Source organism: Zeugodacus cucurbitae, chromosome 5, assembly GCF_028554725.1.
Source record: "Zeugodacus cucurbitae isolate PBARC_wt_2022May chromosome 5, idZeuCucr1.2, whole genome shotgun sequence".
Taxonomy (NCBI): Eukaryota; Metazoa; Arthropoda; class Insecta; order Diptera; family Tephritidae; genus Zeugodacus; species Zeugodacus cucurbitae.
Window position 1 is genome coordinate 71901583 of NC_071670.1, and position 26847 is coordinate 71928429.

At 36.1% G+C, this 26847-nt stretch overlaps 1 protein-coding gene across 1 annotated transcript in view; it reads left to right on the forward strand.

The window, feature by feature from the left end:
• The first annotated feature begins 15740 nt into the window (after nt 1-15740).
• Nucleotides 15741-26847, forward strand: part of LOC128922164 (neuronal acetylcholine receptor subunit alpha-7-like) — a 43218-nt gene continuing 32111 nt past the window's right edge. The window contains exon 1 of the mRNA XM_054231817.1: nt 15741-15969. Within this exon, the coding sequence (XP_054087792.1) occupies nt 15741-15969 (229 nt within the window). The remainder of the gene's footprint in view (nt 15970-26847) is intronic.

Genomic DNA, 26847 nt, shown 5'->3' on the forward strand with positions numbered 1-26847 from the left:
GTTATTCCACAAATGTTTTGAGAATTCAGTTTATTTTCAATTTATTTATAAGATTTTATTACATTAACCTATGAAGACCTTGACCTGAGCTGTGAGCTTTATAACTCCACTTTGAAACAAATTTTATTTTTTCCTTCTCAGATTGCGAAATAGTAGCCTCAAAAATGTCATGCTCAAGTAAAGTGCTTTGCTGCACCCTTTTTGCCCTCTTCAGTGACCCAAACATGGAAAGCAGATAACATTCAAAAATCTCGGAAAGTGCAAACAGTTACATGACAGCACAACAAAGTACACAATACGATATGCCAACAACAAAGTTTCGCTTGAAAGCAAGAATTCAACACCCTTCACTTCAAGTAAAAGCTGAAATCGTGTTGAAAATAATGGGCGGAAGGATGTTAGGGACCGAAAAGGTGGGGATGTATGATTTACAATCTGGGTTAGTAGAAAGATGTGTGCGTTGAAATTTAAAGAGGCTATGCATAAGTACATATGTATATTTTTGCTGTATGCTTGATGAATACAAATGAAGGTATCATCATTGAAACCAACAGTATTTCCAAAATTTCCGAAAATCTTTTTGTCACTTGTCGCTAGCCACACCAATTGCACTGATGAGCAGCCGCTTCATATGCTTTTATACTCCAATCGACCAGGTGTGATTCGAGCATAGCTTAGTGGCTTACTATGTACAGTCTTGAAATAAAATTATTTTTATGGGAAATATTCATGAATATTAGTGTCTTGTGCCATGTCGAGCCTATCAATTAAGTATGCAATGGTTCACGCGTCGCTCCTACTCCTATTTATGCATATTAAAATGATTTTTCTAAAAAAATAATTGGTATCTTCACAGCATTTATATTCGAGTCACGTGCTGATGGTGTGATGCGTAGAATGTCTTGTGCTAAAAAGAACATTGTGACCGGAGCGATAACAGCTGGGACGCCAATTGAAGAGCTGCGTTATTCATTAGTCATTACGCATATAAGTTATGCTAGTTCAACTACCTTACCACTTGGAATTTGTGTAATTTTCCTCAATTTTGTTTTGCTTACGTACATATTTTCATAATACTTTCTTCAATGCTTTGCTTTGACACACTTTCTACATTCACACACTATCTGAATTCATTTCTGTTATATCTTAGATTTCATCCGTCCAGATTACCGAAAAAACGATATAAAAATATTGATTTTAAAATTTTTGTCGAATTGTTAGTGTAATCTAGACGATTAAACCATAATAAAATTTACTGCCCAATTAAGTTGCCAGTTCCCTTTCAATGAAGTAACAATCCTTTAGGAAAACGGTGATATTTACTTCCTCTTTCCTAATTTAAATTATCTTGAGTCTTGCATTGCAACTGAAATCCTTTCCTTTCTACATCATTATTCACATTAAAAACATTCTTATAACTTTTTTGTGCATGACACTTACTTCTGTTCCGTGTCGCCAGTCAAATCGTCTAAACTTTTTACCAAAGTACAGTTACTTGCTGCAAGACTGCACTTTGTGTGTGAGTAACTAAATGCACATGTGTTCCATGGAGACTTAAGTACTTATGTTTCTGTCTTCTTGCTTTTACTTGGTGATATGTTTCACGCTTCTTTGGACATTAGGTCGGGCGAGGTTTGCGAATCTTCAAGATGGTAAGATGCTTTTATAAACTACTTGGATACTTTAAATCGCAGTTCCTGCTCGTGTAATATAATATAACTATAAACATATTTATTATCGCACTTTCCGTTGTTGTCAGATGAATCCTCTGAAGGAAGATTCTTATTCTTATAAGATTTTCATATTCAAACAACAAATGCAATGCCAAATTAGTATTACCTTTGGTTAGTGATTTTTTGAAAAGAATTTAGTTGAATGTATAGACATATGGTCAATCATTGTAATGTTCAATAAATTTTTATTGTGCAGTATTTATATAAAACAAAACTTACTGATGGATTGTATTTACTTGCTTATACTTCCATTAGATAGCTATTTTACCATAACAGTATTGAAATAATGAACATTAATCACTAACATACAAATATTTGTTTCCATATTCATTGGAATCCATGAAAAAACTCTTAAACATGCCTTTTCGAACACAGCTCACTGTATTGTAGTTACTAAGGACCCTAGTTGTCAACAACAGCTTCAGCACCACCATTAGAGAATGCCCCATCTTCGTGTTTTCTTGACCATTCGCTGCGACAAGCAAAACAGATGTGCAATGTTAACAGCAAAGTACCACCAGCACAAGCACTATGCATACAGAACTAAAGCATTATGTGTTTCGTGTATGCCTACCCACGGTGCCGGAACATGCTAGAGCGTATCTCACTTCCAAAACTGTCGTTCTCTATTGTTGACCAGAAGTGGCCAAGTGCCACTTATCAACACTTGATGGCCTTTTCCATGTTCACTCTCAGCCACAACTCAATGCCGCCTTGCTGCTGTAAAAGTGTTGCCTTCCATCAACTCATCCTCCAGCGGCTTTCACTTTTTAATACAATTTTGCTTTAAAAAGCAATTAATAAAATATTGAGCGATATTACGAAAATTAAGAGAAAGCGAAAGTTAATGAAAATATTGCCACTCCATATATCATGCCCGAAAAACTTCATATAAAATGTATTTCAAAACACCGTTTCAGAAACATTTCTCTAATACCAGTATTGGACGACAATATAGCCCATTAAAATAAATTTACTTAATTGTTTTTGTAATTTCATTAATTCGCCCAAACATTCACCAAAATTGAGGTTCAATAACAATTTTCTTTACTGAGTCGTTAATTTTATTACTCAGAAGCGAAATTTAACTACATTAACGGCACTTGCACACACTCACAGACCGAAATGTTAACTAAGGCTGCCTGTATTGAAGGGCATATCCTTCGCGGCATAATGGGGCACAACGTAATTCCAAGCGACGCAAATCCGAATAAAATTTAGCTAATGCAATTTTTCTGTATTTTCTAGCTCAGCCGCTGTGCAGATGAATGGCACTGGCATAAGAGGAATGATTCAAGTTCGCGATAATTAAATAAGTTTGAGGCATTAATGGCAGAGTTTGTTAACTTTGCGCGAGCAATTTGAGCAAATTGAGGCATTAATTTGCCTCTGAATATTTTCCAAATAGTTTAAAGTTCTCAATTTTTGTTAGTACATTTTTATTTTTTATCAAATATATTTTATATTTGATTACTCGGAGATGAGTTAATGGTTGTACAAACATAAGCATAACTGCAGACAAGAACAAACTATTTGCCAAGTCAAAAATATCGGTTAAATGAAGTAACGGTATTATATTGACTTTGTGTGAGTCAATTTTTATTTTATTGTGCGTTATTCGTTTGCTTTTCCGCACACTTTTATTGATATTTGTTTTAAAAATGTTCGCTCCCATTTTATTGCACCAATAAGAACGCTTGTAAGCCAGATGAAGAGCGCGCAATGTTGCAATATCACCTCTGGTACGCGTCAACTTATGTTGCATGTCTATATGTGTACTACTTGCTCAGGTGTAGGGGTCATGTGTGTTTACACATGGAAGTACTTGCTTACGAGTGTGCATAAGCGGTAGCAAATATTAATATGTGTGGCAATAAAGAAATCGAATATATTTACATAAAAACAAGAGAAAACGTTAACTTCGGCTGTACCGAAGCTGGTATACCCTTCACAGGTGCATTTGTTTTAGTAACTATGTGTTTAAGCAAATCTAAAGACGTAAGAAAAAGTAAGTAAAAAAAGAAAACATTTTACTAATTCTTTTTAGCCGGGTTGTTTGCTAGAAACATTAAGGTTATATAGTTAACCGATCTGAATAATTCGGAGATTATATTATTACCTTAAGCAGTAATCCATGTCAAATTTCGTGAAGATACCACGTCAAATGCGAAAATTTTCAATACAAGCCATTGATTATGATCGTTCGGTTTGTATGGCAGCTATATGATATAGTGGTCCGATATCGGCAGTTCCGACAAAGCTTCTTGAAGCTTCTTGAAGAGAAAATAACATCTGCAAAATTTCAAAACGATATCTTAAAAACTGAAGGACTAGTTCGTATATATACAGACGGACAGACAGACAGATGGACATGGCTAAATCGACTCAGCTCAACATACTGATCATTTATATATATACTTTATAGTTTCTCCGACGCTTCCTTCTGGGTGTTACAAACATCGTGACAAACTTAATATACCCTGTCTGTTCAGGGTATAAAAATACTGAATTTATGACGAATCATTTGTTGACGACTCTGACTAATTTCACTTACATATATGCGTAATTCATTTATACAGGATCGCGTGAATTTTTGAAGCGACATATGGTTTCACAAAATTTATTCAATTTGGATAATAAATTTTATCAAGGCATATGACTTTGGTCTCAGTATTTACCAAAAGTTCCCCTCGCCCTACTTTCCAGAATAATTTTTCGTAAAAATTTTCTTTAGCCATTCGAGCTGAATTGGCAATGGATCTGAAACACTCCAGCTCTGAAAGTGCAGTACCCGCTGGAGAAAGCCGGGGAAGAGGACGACCTCCACTCTGATGGAAGGATCAAGTGGAAAGTGACCTGGCTTCGCTTGGTGTTTCCAGTTGGCGCCAAAAAGCAAAAAGGAGAAACGAGTGGCGCGCTCTGGTGGATTCGTCTATAATCGCTTAAAGGGGTTCCTACGCCAAATATATATATACGGAATTTATAAATAGAACGAAAAGTTTTGTAGCATTCTTGTTCTCCCAACTTTATCTAGAGTGGTTACGTTACGGTAAGCAAATATAGCATATGTCGCTAAATTACGCTTTAAGAGTAGACAGGAGCTTATTCATGGACAACGAATGAAGTTTAAACAATTACCTCAGCAATACACACGGAAGGTCGGTAATCATATGGGCTTTCCACTAACTATGGCTTTACTAATTTATATTAATCGAAAAATTTCAAAGTTAGTATTAATAAATAAGCAAAACTAGCGTTTATTTATGGAAAGACTATTGACTTATTTTAGCCTTCACAAGCATTCCAAAGTAGCTCAACAAACTCAATAAAAGCGAGCACACAAGGCAAAAGCAAATACAAATAAGACCAACCGCAGTAGCCCTTATTCAAGTGCCTTATTCAGACCTCTTTAAATCCGTCGATGTGCGTGAACTTCTATTTTAGTTTGTTTGCTTTTGTTTGTTTATTGGCTTTTTCCTTCAACAAGTAGCTGAATAGTGAACCGAGTGGTGAACTCAGCTGTGCTCATTGAATGAGTTGTTATACTTTCTTTGCACGTATACTCAGAGAATTTCAAAAATAACAAATCTTGCTTAGATGCAATGGTTGAATGTGTGTTTGTACTCATATTTATAAAAAATAATTTACAGAATTTAGTTCTAAGATCTCCTATATTAACTCGTTGTGACCTTCAGTACATTACTTTAATCGCATTAGTGACTTAAAGTATGGTCAGATTAAAATTCAAGATGAGCAATTGCATTCAAACCGAAAGTTTATTGAATTTTCATTCCGCTTGCTAACTTTGGACTAAAAATTAATTCAATGTCACAGCAAGTTAATCACATGTTGCAGATGATTATCACATTCTAACTTGACAAATTGTAGCAGTATTAGAGTGGAAAATTATGGCTTGACATATACATGAGAGCCTTAGAAAGCTTGCTTAAGCAAAAAGTCTCCATTCATAACCGTCACTAGCAACTTCCGCCAAAGTGCAGCGATTTTAATATTGTTTTATGCCTTTTCTAACTTGAGAGTGCGCGCACACACTATCATTAGAAATTGCACTTTTTGTTGTTACCAGTGGACTTATGGGCTTTTATAAGCTTCTGAACTTCTGAGAATCCTCAGAGGCAAAATTCTCACACAGGAGTTATGGTTTTGAACGTTCATTGAGTTTTGTCTTTTTGTGTCACTTAAAGATGATGCTTGGAAAATTCATTGGAGAGTGACTCCTAAAATACGGAGATGATAAGTACCAGACAGTAGGAATAAGGATGTAAAACAAAATAATTAGTATTACATAAACCCATACTATCGGAGGCGGGCAAATCATCTCATATATATTATATTTTATTTTTCCCATTATTATGTGAGTTTTTATATTTTTCTACTAGCCTAAGTTGTTCTTGGTAAATCCATTTATGCACTGACCTTGATTAATCGCCACGAGTTATAGTAGATGTAAAAGTTACGCAAATGAAACCTACGGAAAGTCATCAACAGTGCCGATTAATCTGAAAGCGACGTTGCCAAGAGTTTTGAATTAATCGCTTTGGTTTTTGTTGCTCTTGACAATGAGTTACTTGCGACACCGCCCATAGCGCTACCCTCGCACATATATTGCAAGTCAACACTGCTTCCTCAACACCACTCGATTGCCCTCCACCACGTCTCCTCTTTTGTCGTTGATTTCATTCCGTCGCATTTGATATTGTTTCATACTATTAGATTGTTTTGAAGTAGTTGCCAATAAATTAAAATTAAATGCATTCAGCTGAAAATGAGAATATTGAAATCCCATTTAGCAACGCGCAACACAACACCACTAACTGTAGTCTGTAGGAATTTCACTATTCCAGTATTTCACAAACAAATTTCACTAATCCAATTAGAATAGCTTGAATAGCATTGAAGACTGCAAATGGAAGTATTTTAGCTCAGTTTTATCTGCAGCAAAGCATATTTTGCTTCTATTGTCAATTGAACTAACGATAGGCTGCTGATCACTGAACAACTTTACCCGTTATTCAATATGACAAATTCAAAGACAACTATTTGTGTTGGTATTCAAATTGGCTTTAGATACACAGGAACTGAGACAAATGCAGCAAATGTTTTATAATTAATAAAGCTTTGCCTACATAGCACCATCACTTTCATTTGCTTATTGCGAATTGACGACCTTCAGATGTTTCTGATGCCATATTTTAATATATTAGTATCCATTCAAGTAAAGTAATTCATATCTGTGTTAGCCACACGTATGATTATAGTTGAGACATTCATCTGCTTATGTTTGTTTAGGGCCATCGCTAATCACACAAACATACGTTTGTACTCTAAAGTTCTGTTCCTCGTGGCTTTTAGCTTATTTTTCTATTTGTAACAACTTTATTTCTCTGTGGGGACTTGTTGAGGAAAATACAGCACTTTCACTGCAGTTCACAAGCCAATGTTGCACCGCAAATTCGCGACGTTACAAGCAACGAGATGCCGACAGTAACTGTCAGCCAACAGCCCTCAGTGTCAGTCAGTTTTAAAAACGCAGTAACCTTAAGCACGGGCACCAAAATCCTTTGGGGAAAATCAAAAGAAAGCGAAATGCTGCAGCACACGACAAGTGAATGAAAGAGCCGACATACAATAAATATGTATATAGATGAGGAAAACCTGCAGTAAACTTAGCTGGGTACAAACTATTTTATGTCGAGTATACAATACAAGCCAACTGACTGTCATTTTTCTTTACTGGCTTATGGTATTTCTTACACGTTCATATCCCTCAAGACGACAATTCATTCAGAAACCTAGTCAGTTTAAAAAAGTTCCAAAAATTATTAAATTTTAGATTATAAAGCAGAACTACCGATTCGGTATAAATGTTAGAAACTGGTATATTTCCTTACTGGGTTGTTACTTCACAGCTGGCTACATGCGCAAACATCGTTCATATGTACAAATACATATACAAGTATATATTAGTGGTACGTATGTTTCTTTGACCATTTCTGAAAGCAAGTCTTCTGGGTAGCCCTCATATAATTGCGGGTAAACACTGGCACACAGAATTGAAAATGAGCAGCTGAAAAACAAACTAAACGGAGTAAAAAGAAATGTGAGCTCTGACCTTAATTCACTTTTTTACTGGAGACTTTTTAGGTCATAGAATCCAGATCTCTTAATATCTTTAAACAAGTCATAACAAAGTCAATTGTTAACTTCGGCTGTACCGAAGCTAATATACCCTTCACAGGTGCATTTCTAAAGACGTAAGAAAAAGTAAGTAAAAAAAACAAAAACATTTTACTAATTTTTGTTGTTTGCTAGAAACATTAGGGTTATATAGTTACCCGATCTGAACAATTTCTTCGGAGATTATATTATTACCTTAATTAGATACCACGTACAAACAACAAATGAGCAACTTCTTGAAGAGAAAATAACATCTGCAAAATTTCAAAACGATATCTTAAAAGCTGAAGGACTAGTTCGTATATATACAGACAGACGGACATGGCTAAATCGACTCAGTTCAACATACTGGTCATTTATATATATATTTTATAGGGTCTCCGACGCTTCCTTCTGGGTGTTACAAACTTCGTGACAAACTTAATATACCCTGTTCAAGATATAAAAATTAAATTTTTTAGATAAAAATATCACACACTATTTGCCAATAGTACTTCACATATAAAATAATTAATAATTAAGCAGACATCATCAAGTTAATTTTTTGTTCGAAATTATGCTAAATTCGAACAAATTCTTGTGAACTAAAATTCTACATTTTTCTGACAAAATTTCATTTTTATTATTAGCAACAACAAACAGTGAAAAGAATATGTGTATTAGCTAACGGTAAAGAATGATACATAAAAAAGATATGCACAGCAGCTAATTAAATCTCTTGAAAGTAAAGTTAATTAAGATAAAAACAGCAGAATGAGAGGTCATACTAACAATATATGTAAACTTAAGCCCTTGTAGTTGTTTGCCCTAGCCCTAGCATGTGTGTCTGTGTCAACTAATCTCGGCATTCACATTAGTTTTGCTTGAATTAAAAACAGTCGCAACTCAAATTCACTGAAGCAAGGGGCACAAGAGAGGTTGGCAAGTACAAAATATTGCCAAGATTAATTTGACTAAACGCATATACATATACACATCAGCAAGCATAAAGTTCACCCATATGTAGGTTATGTTAATTCGCATTTGTTGGGTGCTGTTGGTTTGAGTGGCACATTCATTTCCTATCTCTCTGAACAGATCTTTGCTTTCTCTGCAAACATGAAAAAATGAAATGAAAGTGAAATTCCTAGCACATTTGCCCATGTGAATGTAGATTTATTGTATTGTATTTACTTGCAACATTGACATTTCAGCAATATCCCTTTGTTTATTTCATTTATTTCTCTTTGTGACTTTTGCTGCAAGCTCTTGCTAAACAATGAAAAAGCTTTGGAAATTTAATTAAATTCTCATATTGAAATATGAAAACGAAAATGGAATTAGCGAAGTTTTCTATTGTGTAGTTGACAAATATTAATTTAAATACTTAATGAAAGGATATTTCGCGTATGAGGAGAAAAGACTCCAACAAGCCAAAGGAAGGCGGCAAAATGCTCATGGCTATATATCACTAATGGACAACTGGAACTACCGATGGACATTTCATCGAAAGCTTCCTTTTGATTATGGTCTTTTTTTTAAAGATCTACGTTTGTTCTGGAATCTTTTGTTCCTATTTAAAAGAGCTAACTTATTTTTTATGAACTGCATTATATCATGACCAGCTAGAAATTTCAAATTACTTATATACAGTTTAACCGATGATCTGCTTTCATCTACCCTATAAGCCATAATTTGTAACAAAAGTTAATACTTCTAATATGTAATTATATAAAAGGAGATCCGATATATTTTGTAACGGCAGATGTTGTCTAAAATGTTAAACCTAAAAATGTATGTATTTATCTTTACTGTTACATTATGCCTCCATACTACTTATACTTCGGAAGAAGAAGTTGATTTCAGCTACCACAACATGAATCGTATTGTATTATAAGAATTTAGAGACACGTCACTCTCTCACCACTATTACTTGCTCACTACTTTGCTAGGAACTCGTGATTGTCGGTTCTATGTTTGTTTGTTTACACTTGACGTTTGCGAAAAAGCGTCCGGTACACGTGGTGTACGTGTTTGTGCTAAAAATAATAAATATAGCAAATGAGAGAAGAGAGTAAGAACATCATATTTTAGTACTCATTTTAGGCAAACACGAAAAGGAGGCATCTATACAAGATATAAAGTTTTGGACTCTCTGTAAAAACCACTCTGTAATTAACAGCAGCGAGCTTAACAGTATTCGCCACAGAAGACGTCGAAATCAACAGCCCCGGCAAATGTTACGGCAACAGCGTCGTTGGCAGCGAGAGGGACCACGTGCACAATCAGTGTGGTGCTCAAGGATGCAGCAAAAGCAGCACCAGCACCAACACAAGCACAACCACCAGCAGAACCAGCAACGTCGTTTCCACACACAGCCTCCGCATCGTCGATTCTCGAATCTGCGCCTTCCGCCTCAGCTCACTACTCGGCTGGCATTTGGCTTTTCAGCTCAGTCGCAGCGGCCATTCAGTTTAGTTTAGAACGTGGGCTTGAACGAGACGGTTTGCTACTTGTCGGCAGCAACGAGCAAAGTGGACATAGAAGCAGATATTAAAACATTTAAGCAGAGCCAAGTGAAGGCAGAGAAAATCTCACAAAATACAAATTTGTGCTGTCAAGTGTTGCGCGGTTGAGAGGCGTTGCAGTGGCCCGTGCCCAAGTGTGAAGTGTGTTCAAACTTAAATTCCCGTTCTTTCGATATTGAAAATCAGTGGGAATTGAGTGAGATGTGATTTGGAGGCTTCTTCGCCAGACTACGTCAGTAGTGCTGTTGGGCGATGAGCAAGTGGTGGCTAAGTGGAAATAAGCGATAAGTGGTCGAGTTAAAAAGGCAAGGCGAAATAGCGCCATTGCAAGGATAAGTGAAAATCGTAATCAAAGCTCAAGTTTACCGCTCAGTGTTCAGTGCAAGCGACGTATGTGTGTCTGTGTTAGTCCCCTTAATAATCTGGTATCGTCTAGAGAAAAAATTCAAAACCGCGGAGGCGAATAAATTTTAATTAAACGCCCAAGAGCGTCCCTTAACAGCCATTCAAGCTTTCCGCGCCTCAGCTCTTGGTTTCCGTCATCCAATCAGCGTCAGCATCAGCAATATCCGTTGTGATAGTGAAAAACAGAACGAAGACCCGGAACGTGCAACTGGGAAACAGTGAAACAGCGTCACCATAAATTTCGAAAGTACGCACCAAAAGCCATTATCTCCAAATTATTTAACTCTTATTAAAAATGTAAATATGCTTAGATATTATTTTCCTTGCTGAGGACGAGAAACATCCCGACACTTTAATATTCCTGCTTAATGATTATTATTTTTGGTCCTCTGTGAGATTAAGTTTACTTTTAATGTTTGCGCTTTTGCTCATTTCTAATATTTACTTTGGCTGCGATTGCATTTCGGGCATTACCGTTCCATTGCGTCCAACCAAGAATAAGTTTTTGTGACTGTTATCTTTTTTTATTTCTTTTTCTTGTTTTCTGGGCACGTGCGAGCGCAAAGCTTCACTTCAGTGATATTCATTTCTTCCTCCTTCTCTCGCTTGTGGCTGCTCATAACAATCGGACTTGTGACCGTGAAAGCGGAGCAATGTGTAATGTAGCTTTTGAATGTTTTCCCTCCCACTTCTGATTCACCGCCTCCGACTTGTTGGGTTTTCATTTCCATTTGTGTGCTAAACCGCAATCCGACTGGCTTTGTGGGGTTACTCATCCGCCATGGGGAGGTTTAGTGATAATTTGTTAGGCCAAAAAGAGTGGCTCTTAATGTTGATTCAAATTAAATATGGATTTCTGATGTTTGTGCAACTTTAGATTACTATAATTGACATATTGCAAATGAATAAATATAACTTACAGTTATTTGAGATTTCATCAATATCATCCATATTAAAGTTCTAATTCTAAAAATAAAATATTTTAGAAAAAATACCTTTAAAACGATTGAGTAATTTAAAAGCAGCTAAATAACGTTATATTAGTAGACTTTGTACTATCAGTTTCGATATTGATAAAGGGTTAATAAATATATATGATAAAAACTTCAATTTTCATTCATGAGGTTAGAAAACTCTCAGTTGAGTTTCATTGGTCATAGAAGAAAAGCTTTGTAGTAGAATCACAATATATGTTTGACCGAAACTAATTATTTTGCATAACAACTCATGGATATCATCAACCGCTGACCAACCAACTGAGTATTAAAATTATGTAAATATTTGATGCAATCAAATCAAATCAAAGTGTTTTGCCCAAGGGTACTCATTATGGATATTTATTTGGCCATATTTGTATGCTAATGGACTATTGTTGTTGTTTTATTCCACTTGACCAAACACAAATTGCCAAATACTTAACAAGTGAGCGGTCACGAAACGTTTTGTGAATTTCTAATTTGATAACGGTATGATTTATGTGAGAAAAGAACATATTTGTCTACAAATATTGGAAGAATAATATAGCTTCCGGGGCTTTTGCCTCCCCCAAACAAGCAAACAAATCAGAATATTAATGTAAATGTTAATGTTAATGGAATGGAATGAAACAATAATAATGGCAATTACTTGCCTCATGTGGTATTAACAGTTATTTGCAGATCAATGGTGCCTGCAGCTCCATGAGAAGTTGCTCAACTGCCACTTGCATTCATAATTGAAACAATGCGAGTGGCGGTTGACGGTGCAGTCATTAAACTATTTCCATTTGTGGGGTTGGCTGTTTGAATAGAATTATGTTTTCATAAAAGATTTAATTCCATTTCATTTGCATTCAATGTGGCATACTCAATTGAGCCTTTAATATGTTGATAATTGCCGACGAATGGGTGTCAGCCAATCACCTCTGCATGAAAATGCAATGCAAAAAGACTCAAGCAAAGTCCCTTAAAGTCTCGAATAAAGTTTAAAATATGTTTCATAATAAATATAATTAATTTTACTAAATTTTTAATTTTCCGTGAAGTGATTTAAACTGAATCAGCAAGCTGGAGAGAATTTAAAGTCTTTCAACAGAATTATGCGCAATTAATAATATAAAATATATACTATAAATATATAATATATATCTAGATGTGTGCATAGTGAAATAAAATCAAAAATGAGAACAACAACAATGCAAATGGCACTCCACTCGAGCAGAAATTACGACAATGTTCACAACGCCTCACTGACTGCACCATTGCTATACACACACACTCACGTTAATGCCGTTGTAAAGTTTTTAAATTATTTCCGCACCTCCCACCACCCACGACTTAGACTGACTTTATTTTCCACACGCTCATAAATTTCTCGTGGCTGGAAGGGTGGAAAAACATTCCGGCAAGTGCAAAAGTGCGAAGTAGCAATAATTAAAGGCGCACATGCCAGCAAATCCCCTTGAGGTGTCTCGGAATGAGACGATATGAGGAGCCGCAATTAAAACAGCGCCAGGTGTGCTTAGAATATAGCGGGATAGGTCGGAAATTTTTAATTGTCACAGCTGGAGTGTGAAAAATATAATAATTTATCCAAAACGAGTAAAATATTGTCATAATCGTTAAAATCGAATTTGAATGTCTGCAGAAGTGGTTTAAAGTAATAAAGTTCTGCATATTTTAAATTTGAAAAATTTTAGAAATTATTCAATTCAGTTACTACTTTATGGTGTTTACATGTTCCACTTACCTTCATATCAACTTACATTACTCATTTTCTGAAAACAAGTAAACGCATTCGTCTATTAAAATATTTATTTAGGATAAACCCCGCGGAACATTTATAAATTAGAGCACTGACATTTTTGCTGGACGAACCTTTTTCATATGCGTCACCTTTCCCTCCTTCGAACAGTTAATGTAAGGGCAAATTTAAAGTTGGCCTCTCTCTTCGTATACTAAATAGAACTTTTACGGTTTTAAGACATGTGAAGAAAGCTTTTTGCTTACATTTGCTATTATGATCATCTTGTAACGAAATGTGTTGCCGTAGTTGACACTTCGCATGTAGAAAATGTATGAAATTATAAAATTTGTATCCGTTTTTATAGCTAGTCGACACACTCACTGTGAAACCTATAAATATTTGAAAAATCGAGCAAAAGGACACACTCAAAATAGCGTATGGAAATAATCTCATTAAAATATTCGCTCTTTGGTTTAGGCACACACCACACGTTACCATTCCCATCCAAAAACAGGGGACGTGGGAAAATTCGCCAGTTAATTAACCGTAGAGTTTTTGTGGTTCGCCCAACGAGTGGCTAATTAAAGCGCGACACATTCGTGTTTATTCAAAAGCAAACATATGCACGATCCATGTTCACACACAAATTTGTCCTTTATTTACAACGCATATTTTTATTATATTTTTTGTATTGTAGCTCTTCTAAGAAATATTATTCTGAGGATATGAAGCTGACAGGGTTAGGCCAATGATTGATAGCTTAATGACACAATGCACATCTGGAAGCATGCATACAACTTTATACGCGACTGTTAGCATTTAAATAAATTATTAATATTCTAGGACTGTCTTTTGCTGTTTATTTAAGTTAAATTTGGCTATAATTAACGAAGTTTGGGCACAACCCCAAATATTGCACAGCAATTATCTGAGCAACTTCTGATGGGCAGGTCTACATATTTGGGCAACCTGAAGCTGAGTATTTGGGAAAAACATCTTTATTCTATCAAAGGATTGAACTCCTCTATCCTGTTCATGTCCTCCTTCAATCATCTAAGGCTTGCTGTCCATTGGAACAGCCCCTGATTGAATAATGATTTGATTGATTCGTCTCGCCGATGAAGCCAGCGCCGATGAAGGTAAATAGATGGCATAAAACTTTTGAATTTTTGCATAAAGGCCAACTTTTTTATTATATGTCCACTTTGCTGATAGACATGTATAAGTACAAGATTTCATCTATTTGAAACAAATCTGAGCTCATAGATGATCAAATGGCTTAAAGATTTAAAATAATCAAAGTTTGTGGCATTCCTTAGAGAACTGCCGTGTGGCCACAGAAGAGAATAGGATATTGAAAACCTCAAATGAAATTTAGTTTTCGCCAAAGATTTCATTTTGGCTGTCAGAAACGTCAAATTGATTTCAAAGGCAAACTAAAGACACTTCAGTTCTGATGATACTCCACAAACCAGGACAATTACTATTAATGTAACATAAACAAAATACCAACAACAACATTTGTAATATTTACAGCAACGAAAGCGACTTTCACTCGGCGGTGAATCGACCGAGATATTCATCTGTTTCGAAGAAACGGAGACTGTAGCAAGAGAATAAATCATTTACAGATCGCAACAATAATTTCGAGGATGTTCAAATAAAACCAACGAAAACGAAGCAAAGCTTCAGCAAACATGAATATGTCACTGCAAATGAAAGAGAAGTGAAAACAACGAACTACAAGCGACACAGCCTCTGCATTGAGGCCATAAGCGACTAGTGAGCAATGGCACGCAACAGCAATAATAACAACAACAACGACAGTGATTGCAATTAGAACAGCGAAAAAATAAATCAACGCCATGAACATAAAAGCCCCATTGGCGGTACTTTGAAAATAAAAATCCACTTTCCCTCATACACACGCATACAAATGGCCATAAACCGAATGAAGCAACATTCACATACTGACCCTTTTTGGCAAACCCAAAAATGTGTGTCTCCAATGTCACGACACACTCGCACACATTCACGAGAATTCATGTTTGATGTACGATTACAGGAGTGTTGGGTTTGTTGTGGCAGTGGCTGAGAAACCAATGCAAAAATAGAAACAAAAATGGGGAACAAAAAATAGAAAAGAAAAAGAAAACAAGTCAAGTGAACGGAAATGCGTACCACTGAACAACAACAACTGCGAAAGCTCATTCAAACGCATAGAGACGCATGGAAGCGTTACATCAACACAACGCGCACTTCGCACGAGATGCCCAACGGCACACAGAGCCTCAAGGCATCCGCCTTCCATCCATTCTCGAATTTCTGTGTCAGCGACAGCAGCTCCTGCTGCGTTGCGCCTCACTACACCACAACCTTCCCACTTGGGAGAAGGAGCCTAAGTGTGTTGTATGGGTCTCGTTAGACACCCTCCTCTGCTCAGCAGTCGCTTTGATATTATTGCCTTCAACAAATATTTCCTAACGTCCTTGACATTTTCCAATACATTTGGGATACGTGCCACATATAAGGCTGTGGGCTTGAATGTGTTTGTTCATTCCTTTGGGTGTGGGTTCCTATGAGAATGTGTAATCGAGTAATATTAATGCGGAAATGTTCATATTTAAGAAAGAGTGAGTTGGTTTCCATGGACTCAATATTTATGTAGCCAGAGTTTTACGGTTTATGAAGAGGTACATTAAATATTTACTTTATGAGAGACTTGTGCTCGCATGCAAGCCATCCTCACATGGTTTTCGGAAGGTTTGATTGGGTTTATTTACAACTCACTTGGATGCAGAAGTATTTAAAGCAACGCTTAAAGTTCGCTCAGCAATCAGCCGAAAATAAACAATTTCAGCTTTGCTTGCAAAGTGTGTGTTTTAATAGTGGTTCAATTCAGCTATTAGGTAATTGCAAGTATGCTATTTCGAATCTTGAATGATATCTGTCCGCCATATCAGATACCAGATTTTGAAAATAATTACAACTAGACAAATTCGAATTTAGGATCCAGATTCGGTCACCCAAGGTAATAATTAGAGACAATATTTAAATGAAAATAAAATAACTGACTTAAAGCGGTATTTACAGATTCATATATGAACAGATGATATGCCGACCCATAAATTACCCTTCGCAATCAATGTGCTACTAACTCTTAATATCCGTTAAAATTTTCCTCAAACACTACTTAATATTTTAACAAATTTGTATGTGTCTACCTTTGTTGCTGTTGTTATGTTGCGTCAGCAACAATCTAAGGAGCAGAAGCTATTACAACCACAACAAAGTGATCACAGGGCAAGAGTGACAGGCTCATCAGAGGCAGCTTTACAAGTCAGCTCCACTGACAGCCTTAAAGTTAGGCGTTCAACCTGGCAAATTTGCTTACTCTACGCACTCGACTGGAAAAAGGTCATTGCACAAAATTGCCTAACAACAACAACAAATTCCAAAACCATTACTAAAATCTAAAGGCCAACAAGTCAAAAAAAGTCGCTGCATAAGCCGACCAAAGCGGCATACATACTCGGTCACTTGTGGTAATTTTGAACAGCTGCAACAGGGTGCTATAATAATTCTGATAAAGTTTACAACTTTTACTCCTAAACGAAAACTCTCAAAACTCTAATTTCATACGAACCGTAAAAAAGTATGCCACGAAAATCTCCTTGGATTATCCAGCGATGAGGTGCAACAACACAGAAATTGCAACAGGAAGGAAGTGTAGAAATCGGGAGCAGAGAAGTCAGTGTGCACTGGCGGTTAACGGTGCACTGCTTATGTGACAATGTTGCAACCATCAACAATACCGTTATTGTATTTTTCTTTTTTTCTCATTTTCAAGCTAATGCCTTTGCGGCACGCGGAACTGTTGACAGTTCGCAGTTTGCCACCTTTTGTGGCACAGCACTTTCACTCACTCTCTTCTGCAATATTTGCATTGTTCGCTTTATTTGTGACACTTTTGCCGAAGCTTTTGTTGTTATTTGTGTTGCTAGTTATTGTCACACTTGGGATCCTAGTGCCACAATTCGCATTGTCTCTACCGCAATAATTGGTGCATTTCGCTGTTATTTGTGTTGCATTTTGGAATAGTTCTGGAATTTCGGTGACTTATTGTCCTCTTTATCTTTACCGCTACACTGAAGTGGCAACGGTGTCACTATGAGGCAATGATGGCATAACCGGAGAATGGAACAATTATTAATACAACAGCTGAAATAATGATAAGTTCAGTGTAAAGTTTGTGCTCCAGTTCTCAGAGTCGGAAATCACCACAATTTTCCACGTTACTCACGAGCATTTATTTCTCACTCTAAACACACATGTTGAACGTATCTCCAAAATTTCGAAATTCAGAAAGAAAATTCGCACGTTCGCTTGCTTTATTTACACAATCCTCACCATGATCTCTTCTGCATGGCATCCACATTACCGGTGATATCTTGAATGCTCTTTAAATCGTTCCAGTATATGAACTGAAGAGACTAATAGACTGAATACTTCACAAAATTAGATATATCATTAACACTATTACAGTTTAGTTCATATATCATCGGCAATGGAGAGTTTTATTAAAAAAAAAATAAAGAAGACGCAAATATATACATATATATTTCTCATAGTATGCTATATACTTTGACATATCTTGCGATAATTATTTCTACAAATGAAAATCGAATTCTAATAAATTTAAATATTTCGCAACATCCTATTAACCAATAATACATAGATGCATCGCTTGCAGAGCTTCAAAGCCAAAATCTGGTTTACTCAATACAGATTCCTCTAGTCCTTTGTTCGAATGAAACAAAAGAATATCATTATTTGAAATAATCGTTATGTAATCAATGTTTAAGTTCAATTAAATTTTTTATGCAAAGCAAACGACTCTTCTAGTGGTAATAAAAATAGAACGCCATTGATTTTTCAGATATACACAACTGCATCACCTCTTCTATTGATCTGAAAAAGTGCAGACACCAGCGAAAAGCCATGTGCCACGCAACCATTCTCAGCACCAACACCCGCAAGGGCAGGAATAGTTACAGCAACGAGGTAGTTCTGATGGCAATGCCGCAGACAGCGGCAGGTTGAAACAAGTGCTCTTGTACATGCCACATGCAACCTATGTGAACACCCGCTTCTGCAGCCAAGCAACCACAGATGGCAACTAAGGTGCACTCACATATACTCTAGTATTTGTTGTTGAAGTTGCTATTGCTAATCCAGCTCTTTGATAGCCAAGGGATCGATTTGTTTTAGTCCAACATTGTTTTCCCTTTCACTTGCACTCTTGGTATAAAAAATAAAAAAATCCTCCGATTGCAAATAAAATATATATTGCCTCTGGCTACGCACAACTCTCTCTCTCTCTTTCTACTAGTGAATTATAAAAAATATAAATTCTGCACTATTGTTATCACTTCATTTTCGCTTGAGTGGGTAGGTGGATTTCTGATATCTTAAGGTTTCATCAATTTTATATAAGATTATTGTGTACTGGAACTAACAAATTAATTAATCAATATAAATAATTAACGAATTATCCAGTGACTTCATCTACATTATTCTTACTCATGATAAATATTTTTATTTTAACAGCCTTTTAAGTCACAATTCAGAATGCACTGCGGAAGAGTAGAGTTATAACTAAAACTTCACTATCTACTTCACCAACCTTATTAATTCAATACTTTTTAAATAAACGATGACCATTCAAGTGGCATAATTTCTTATCTCGCTCTCAACAAAAGCACCATTTGTTCCAAGGCGGCTGTGTCTGCACATTTTCTTGACAGCCAACCCTCGTCGGTTAATCATTAATTCTGCCAAGAGTAACCGAAATTTCAGATCTACTCTGTTAGGTCGAGTTATTTATGGTTTAGAGTAGAACAAACAAAATTAGCCGCCTTCAAGTCGCCTACACTGTAATCGTCCATCCCCTTCACTAACTTGACAGAGGCGTACATATTATCTAGATATTTGTTACATTCGAATGCTCAAGTGTAAACGAAAAGATAATAAATCGCTTCCAGCTGAAGAAAATCGTTTGTTTTACTATTGATAAAACATTAATTCGCAGAGAGAAGTTTGGGCGATGAACAAAGCGTTTTTTTCTTTCGTTTCCATCTCTTTAAATGTTAATAAATAGTGACTGCACTCCGCTACTCTCTAGCGGGAGATAAGCGTTTATGTTGCTAGTCACACATATTGTGCCTTCTTCTAACACTTGTAAAACTTATTAATAAATCAAACAAATCTTAATGAAAAGAAAATTAGAAATTTCATATTTTCACTTTAGTTTAGTTGAGATAGTAGTATGATGATTAACCCCAATAGTATAGAGCTTAACAAAGTATAAAAATACAATATTGAAATGTACTGAATGCACTCATATATCTCAAGTCAGTTATTATTAATGAAATGTGCGGACATTTTTCACCAGAAGACACGTTAACGAGACGACAGGTGGAATGACGTATTCTATAACGGATATATGAAATGTGTACACAGATCTAAATTTACATGTCCCTTTTCCATATTTGCATGTGTCAATTTTATTACACACTCATCTCCATACCAAGTAGTTCCAGTTACAAAATAAAAGTAAACAAGTTCATACTAGTTGAGAAGTAGTTTATAGCTGAAGGATTTCACTGGAGGGTAGAGGATAACCACTGAAAACGGTTATGAACAAACATATTTTAATTCACCTCGTGTGGTGAAAAGCTCATTATAGCAAAAGTTTGTGAGAATCCGTCTATGTATGTGTTGAGTACGGGATGTGTGTACATTGTATTAAGGTAAATACATATATAATTCGGAAAAAATAAAATGTCATGAAAATTGTCAAGAATTTAATTATTTTCTCTTATCAGCTAATTTTATCTTATAATTTGCCATTTAGTGCAGTGAATTAATATTACTAATAAACGCCAATTAAAACACAATTAAACAAATTACATTGTTTTTTTTCATTACAGATTTCCTATGAATTCTATGATATGAGTAGAACAGCATAATAATTCATTAGTGCTTTAAATAAGAAAAGGAAACATGTCAAAAATTCAAAAGCTCACGTTTAAGTGTGTGTGTATCTCGCATGTGTCAATTTAAGAATTTCGAGTAAAATTAAGAAAAAAATCCAAATAGTTTAATTAAAGCAACGAATGCCGCTTGCAATTGGAACATTTTTAAGCTAGACAAAATGTGCAGTTGCCACGGCGAGTCTTCACGAGTTCAGCGCCAAAGTGCCGAGCGGCCTTTTGCATCCAGCGAAGCGTGTTGCTGTCGGTCGCGCAGCTGCGCTCGTGAATAACGTACGGCGGGATCCCTCGCTCACACACAATCACTACACCGCCACAAATACAACAAAAACAACAACAGAGAACAAGAAATGTGTTCTTTGCTCTTAGGAAGTAAGTGATGAGGAAGTGAGAGGTGCTTGTCGACGGAGCAACAGTTAAACCACAACACAACGCGCCTAAAAGCCGGCAACACTACAAAGTTTATTGGCACGAAAAATCAAAGCGGCAGAAAACCCACAAACACCGTTAGGCGAGGTAAATGCCAAGGAAAAGTGAGCTTAAGAGTGCGGAACCAAAGTGGTGAGCAGTCAAAACAAGGAGAAGAGTGTAAAGGACCGCATGCGAAAGGCGAGCTATTGAGGAAAAACAGACGAAAACACTCGAACCGGCGTTTAAGTGCAATAACGACAGAAAGAGCAACAACAAACAAATGCACGGCAACAAAACTGCAACAGAGCAATTGCAACATCAATAACACAATCAACAATAACAACAACGGTGCGTCGAAACTCTAACTAACAGACATTCTTCTGCTTCTACTCACACTTTCAAACGCCAATGAACGGAGCCACAACAGAAAGATCAAGAAGAGTGTTGAAAAAATATATGTTGTTGTCTGAGGACTTCAAGATTACTCAAAAGTGGCAATTAAACAATCTAACAATTTAACAAACACTACCCTATAAATAACTGTACATACAGTCAACACAAGAAACAATTCAAAATTCAGTTAAACTGTACAAATGAATTCGATTGTGTCCACAATGAATTTCCTGAAAGCAAGCAGTCATCAAACGGCGACCATCACTCACACCGCTCTCAGCTGGTTGCTGCTGGGTCTTGGATTGATCATTTCATTGCCTGGTGAGCTTATCTTATCTCTTGATATCCATTTATTTTATGAAACATTTTATAATATGCATATGTGTATAACACTCCACCGAAGAACGGTCACACAGGTGTGTACCTTCAATGGAACTCTGCACTCAAAATCACGTTCGGTTCATATGTTCTAAATCTCTAATAACTCCTTATATAAGTGAGTTTGTTTTTCTGCTGAGCTTATTTCTCAATAACCGTGAAGTAATGCAAAATCTAATTTATCTTTCTGAAATCTTTTCTTTGTGGAGTGCTGAGGGATCAGAAGAAACAAAGTAAGCGGTAGTTTACTATGTGGTGCACCAAAATTCATCTAAGCACTGGGATTGTAGAAGTAAGCATCTGTCTCAAAAAAAAATCCTTTATCAACGGGTATATTTCTGTGTAGCTTACGATTGGCCACTGGAACTAAGACTCAGAAGACAAAGTATATGCATACGAGAATCAATATGTAGGACAGTAAAACGTGCATTCACCTCCCATTTGCGTACTGAAATTCTAAATGTGTTTGCGGACTTAGGGGCCTTAGCGCAAATCGCGACGTTGTTGTCCTTCCGTGATGGTTGAGTGGAGTATGTATATATAGGCAAATGCTGAAGAATTTTCCATAAAGATATTTAAATACACAATAAGTTGTTCTTGCAGTGGTGATATATTCAGCATTTTATTCTATATTCAGGCATTTTATGGTATTTTTGCTTTGGGGCTAATCCGAGTGAATGGCGAAAGTTTGGTTATTTTTAGCAACTCATTTCATTCAAACTCTGTGCAAATATTGATTGAGTGTGACCGGCAAGGAGTTGCTCTTTGGATGTGGCTTGGTGTCACCAATGCACGCGAAATATCTTGGACCGGCAGTGGTCAATGTCCAACCATAAAAATGGAAGAATTAGAAAGCAAAGGAAACAATTAAATGTGAGATTGCTGATGGTAATCGAACGTTGACGACTTCGATTTGGAATGCCACAGAATCGGAAATTGGGTTTTTATGGTGAATCTAATTATCTCACAGCGAGAATGTCCTTTGGTATACTACTTTATGATTAAGTCAAATTTGTGACTAAGTATTTTAAGTAATCCGCTCTGACATCTTATGGCCTCAATATTAGAGTCAAAACTAGACAAAACTCTTTAATCACTTAAATAAATTTCTTTACCTCAAAATTAATTTTATAATTATTTATTTAATTTAAGTAAGGGTATTAGAAACATGTTTTGATTATAATTTAAAGCATATAAGAAGCTATATTGATAGAACATCTCATATGCTAGCTTTTTCTTTGTATTGAAACCCAATCTCATTTAACCACAACGCAACACAAATTTCTTCTGCATGTGAGTCATACAATAGGACTCATAACTTCCTAACCAATTTCAATAAATGTTCAATAAACCCAATCCAATCACTTTAGCATCGCCTCGGCACCCATAAAACACACACGTATGTACATATGTGTACTGGTTGTAAACATTGTAAGCGATCATAAATCTCTTTACTGGTATCGCAATTGCCTCAATAATTCCTAAAAATGTATGCGAGGGAGAGAAATTCTGACACTTTTAGGCACACACCCATCCAGAGCATAAAATACTAAATTGGGGTTTTTGCACTCACCTGTACTCTGGGCGAGTTCACTTTGTCCATAAATAATGAATTTGAACTCTTTTAACCCTCAAAATCGTATTGTAGTTGGAGGATATGATATACAATTCATATAATTTAACCGTTATACATATAAATGCGAGCAATAATCCAAACTCGGATACGAACTAACCAAAAAATATCAAACTAACAAAAAGTAGTAGTGACATTGGAAAATAAAGTTTGATAAATGGTTGATATAGAGACAAGGTCACTTTTACACACTTATTATTTACTTAAAAATCACATAGTCATAAGCAAACACATCTTCTAAATATAATTCTCCTCAACTAAAACTTCGATCTCATTAAACAATTATATATTATTACAACTAAAGTATAAATTAATGAAATTAAAATCTTTCATAAAGAAAGGATATCAGATATCTCCAGAAGAATGTATAATGGAATGCACTACCGATTATATTAAGGAGCCTAAAAATGACAATTCTTAACGAACTGTAATGAGAACATTTCTGAATTAGAGTTAGCGAACACATCCGCTAAACTGATTTGTCCCGGCAAATTGATGTATGCTATCAACATCAGCTGCTGAGCGGCCTTGATGACAGTCACAGCTTCCTTTTATGGGAAGCAGAGTGGTTACATATACATATTTGCAAACAGTTGTGGAATTTAGGGTTCTCACGAATTTCAGTTCTCTCATAATTGACTAATTAAAAATAAATAATAATGTGACTGAAGCGAGAAGGTCAAGTGGCTGTGGAGCATTTCATTGTTGGTTTAGTTACACAGATACGTGACATAGTTACCATATATAGTATTAGATGTTTATTAGACATGCGTATAATTGTCTCGCCAGACTAAAGAGCGTTTAAACGCTTCCCCAAACACACGTTTCTATATGTACATATATAGGAGGAGTCAGAACATTTCTACAATAGCGAAATGAGAATATTAAGTTTGTGTTTTACTTCTCGCACACAACTCCAACACTATTTTACACTTACACTGAGTTTATAGTTCTCATAACACATATCTTTCGTACAACTTATCCAGAGTTGAATGTGTTTCTCAAATTACCAAAAGCATCCCTGCTGTTGTTGTCCCTCATATGCTCTTCGTTTTATTGTGGATAGTAAAATTTGCTAAGTTATGGACACTTATGCGGTTAAGTAGACAGACAGTTAAGCTCAAGTGTGAATACCTCGGATGATCGCCTCGAAGAAAAGGTGATGTGGCGCCTCCTCATGTCAGCAAAAAAGTGTGCGCTACACAAAATAAGAAAAGGACACATACTTGAGCATAATTAAACCGCTAGCCGTAATAAAAATTTTACCGTTTTAGTGAAAGTTCTTTCTTACAAAATAAAAATAACACTCTACTCTCTCTAGCAAACTTTCAACGACTAAAATGTCAAAATATCAATGCAAACACTGAGAGGCAGTAAATTCCCAAGAGAAGTCAAATTACTATTTTCTCTGCTCCCTCTTCAGTCTAGATACTCATTAAGACCGTCTCATAAATTGAATTTGTATGTATGTTTGTAATGAATAAACTCAAAAACTACTGTGGCGATTTCAAAAATTCTTTCACCATTCACCTCGATTAACATAGGCTATATTTATTGCTAGAATCTAAGCTTTCTGTAAATAGTTCCCAGGTGAGGGTATCAAAAAGACTCCGTGATGGAGAATCTTAATCTGAAACTGAAATCGTCAAAATATTAGAAGTATTCAAGGTCACTTCATAATCCGAGAGAAAGACATCGGACACCAAAGACTGCACTCATAAATGTAAACAAAAATATCACGTGATCTTTTAAAGTCATTACGTCATAAGGGTGAGGTCATTGACCTGTAAACAAAAATATCACGTGATCTTGTAATAACATCACGTGATTAGTGTGGGATCAATGACATCACTCAATAATGTTAACAAAAATATCACGGGACCTTGTGTTGACCTGGGAGGGGTCAATGACCTGTAAACAATAATATCATGTGACCTCGCATTTACGTCACGGGATGAGGGTGTACTCATTGACTCACACAAATATGTAAACAAAAATATCACGTGACCTTCAATTGACATCACGTGATCTGGCGGGGTCAATGACCTGTAAACGAAAATATCACGTGATCAGGGTGGAGTCATGTGAACTCGAATTGACATCACGTGATCAGGTTGGGGTCATTAACTTCAGTCAAAAATGTAAACATAAATATCACGTGACCTTGATGTGACATCACGTGATCTGGGCGTGGTCATTGACCTGTAAACAAAAATATCACGGGATCTTGAAATGTCATCACGTGATCAGGGTGGGCTGAATATTGGTCACTGAAACTGGGAGTGGGGCATCTGGAAACGGAACGAGAAACAAGGTATGGGATGACCGATGGATATGGGGATGATGATCATATCCGCTTCTGTTATAAGACTAGAGGTCGTAAACAAGATTTAGCTCATTGCAAATAAAATATAATTTCATGCTCAAGTTTTCTTCTTTTTACTTTTTAAATGAACTCACGCAAGAAACGGGAAGTACATACATATGTGTGTAAAAATGCATAACATTTGAAATGGTTGTTTTAAGCCGTGCGAAGCAGGAGCGGTCGGTTAGTGTATATATAAAGAGAAAATACTCATACTTCGTATGACAAGTAGTTATTTCTTGTCGGTTGCAAGTGCATTCTGTTCGTAAAAGTTATATATATTATGTGCGATATTCTGTCATTACATGCGTTACTGCACTTCCGCATTCGTCAACACGCCAAAGACAACACGAACAACACGTTAAGTAGACTTCTATGTACGAGAGTTGTTATTATTGCGCTTGAGTACTCAACAATGTTGGTACCACAAACTCACAAATTTTCCCACATGCCTTATTCTCCCTATCCGCGCACACATACACACAGAATAAATGCATTTCCATTGTCTGGGGGTAGTGAACTTCTTAAGTCACTTAACCACTTGTGCTTTCAAGCGGTTGCCTCTTGTCTTGTCTTGTCTCATTCTTGCTTTTCTCCTTGAGTTGTTGTCTTTCAAAAGTCTTTGTGGTTTTGTTATGGCTTGCAAATGAGAATATGTGAGTAAGTAAAAGCCACGCATATCATATTTAAAAATTAAAAACTCCTCTATGATCGATATAATCGGCCTATATAACCAGTCAACCCTTTTACTTAAACTTCGCTTTGCCTTTGGTGTGATTTTTAAGCTCATGTATGGATTTAATTTAAAAGAAGAAAATTTAGTTCCATTGCCTTCACCACACTAATCGTATTGCCTTATGCAAATGTCACAAAACTAACCGGAGTCATTTTGTGTGAAATGAGAGGTAAGATCAACTGCAAACGTATGTACATAGAATACTTGCGCACATGTCGTTGTCCACGGCGTATGAGTTATATGCTAGTTTGAGGGAATCTTTGACTGAGATAATTCTGAAAGCGAATGGGTAGAATATTGGTGAAAAGA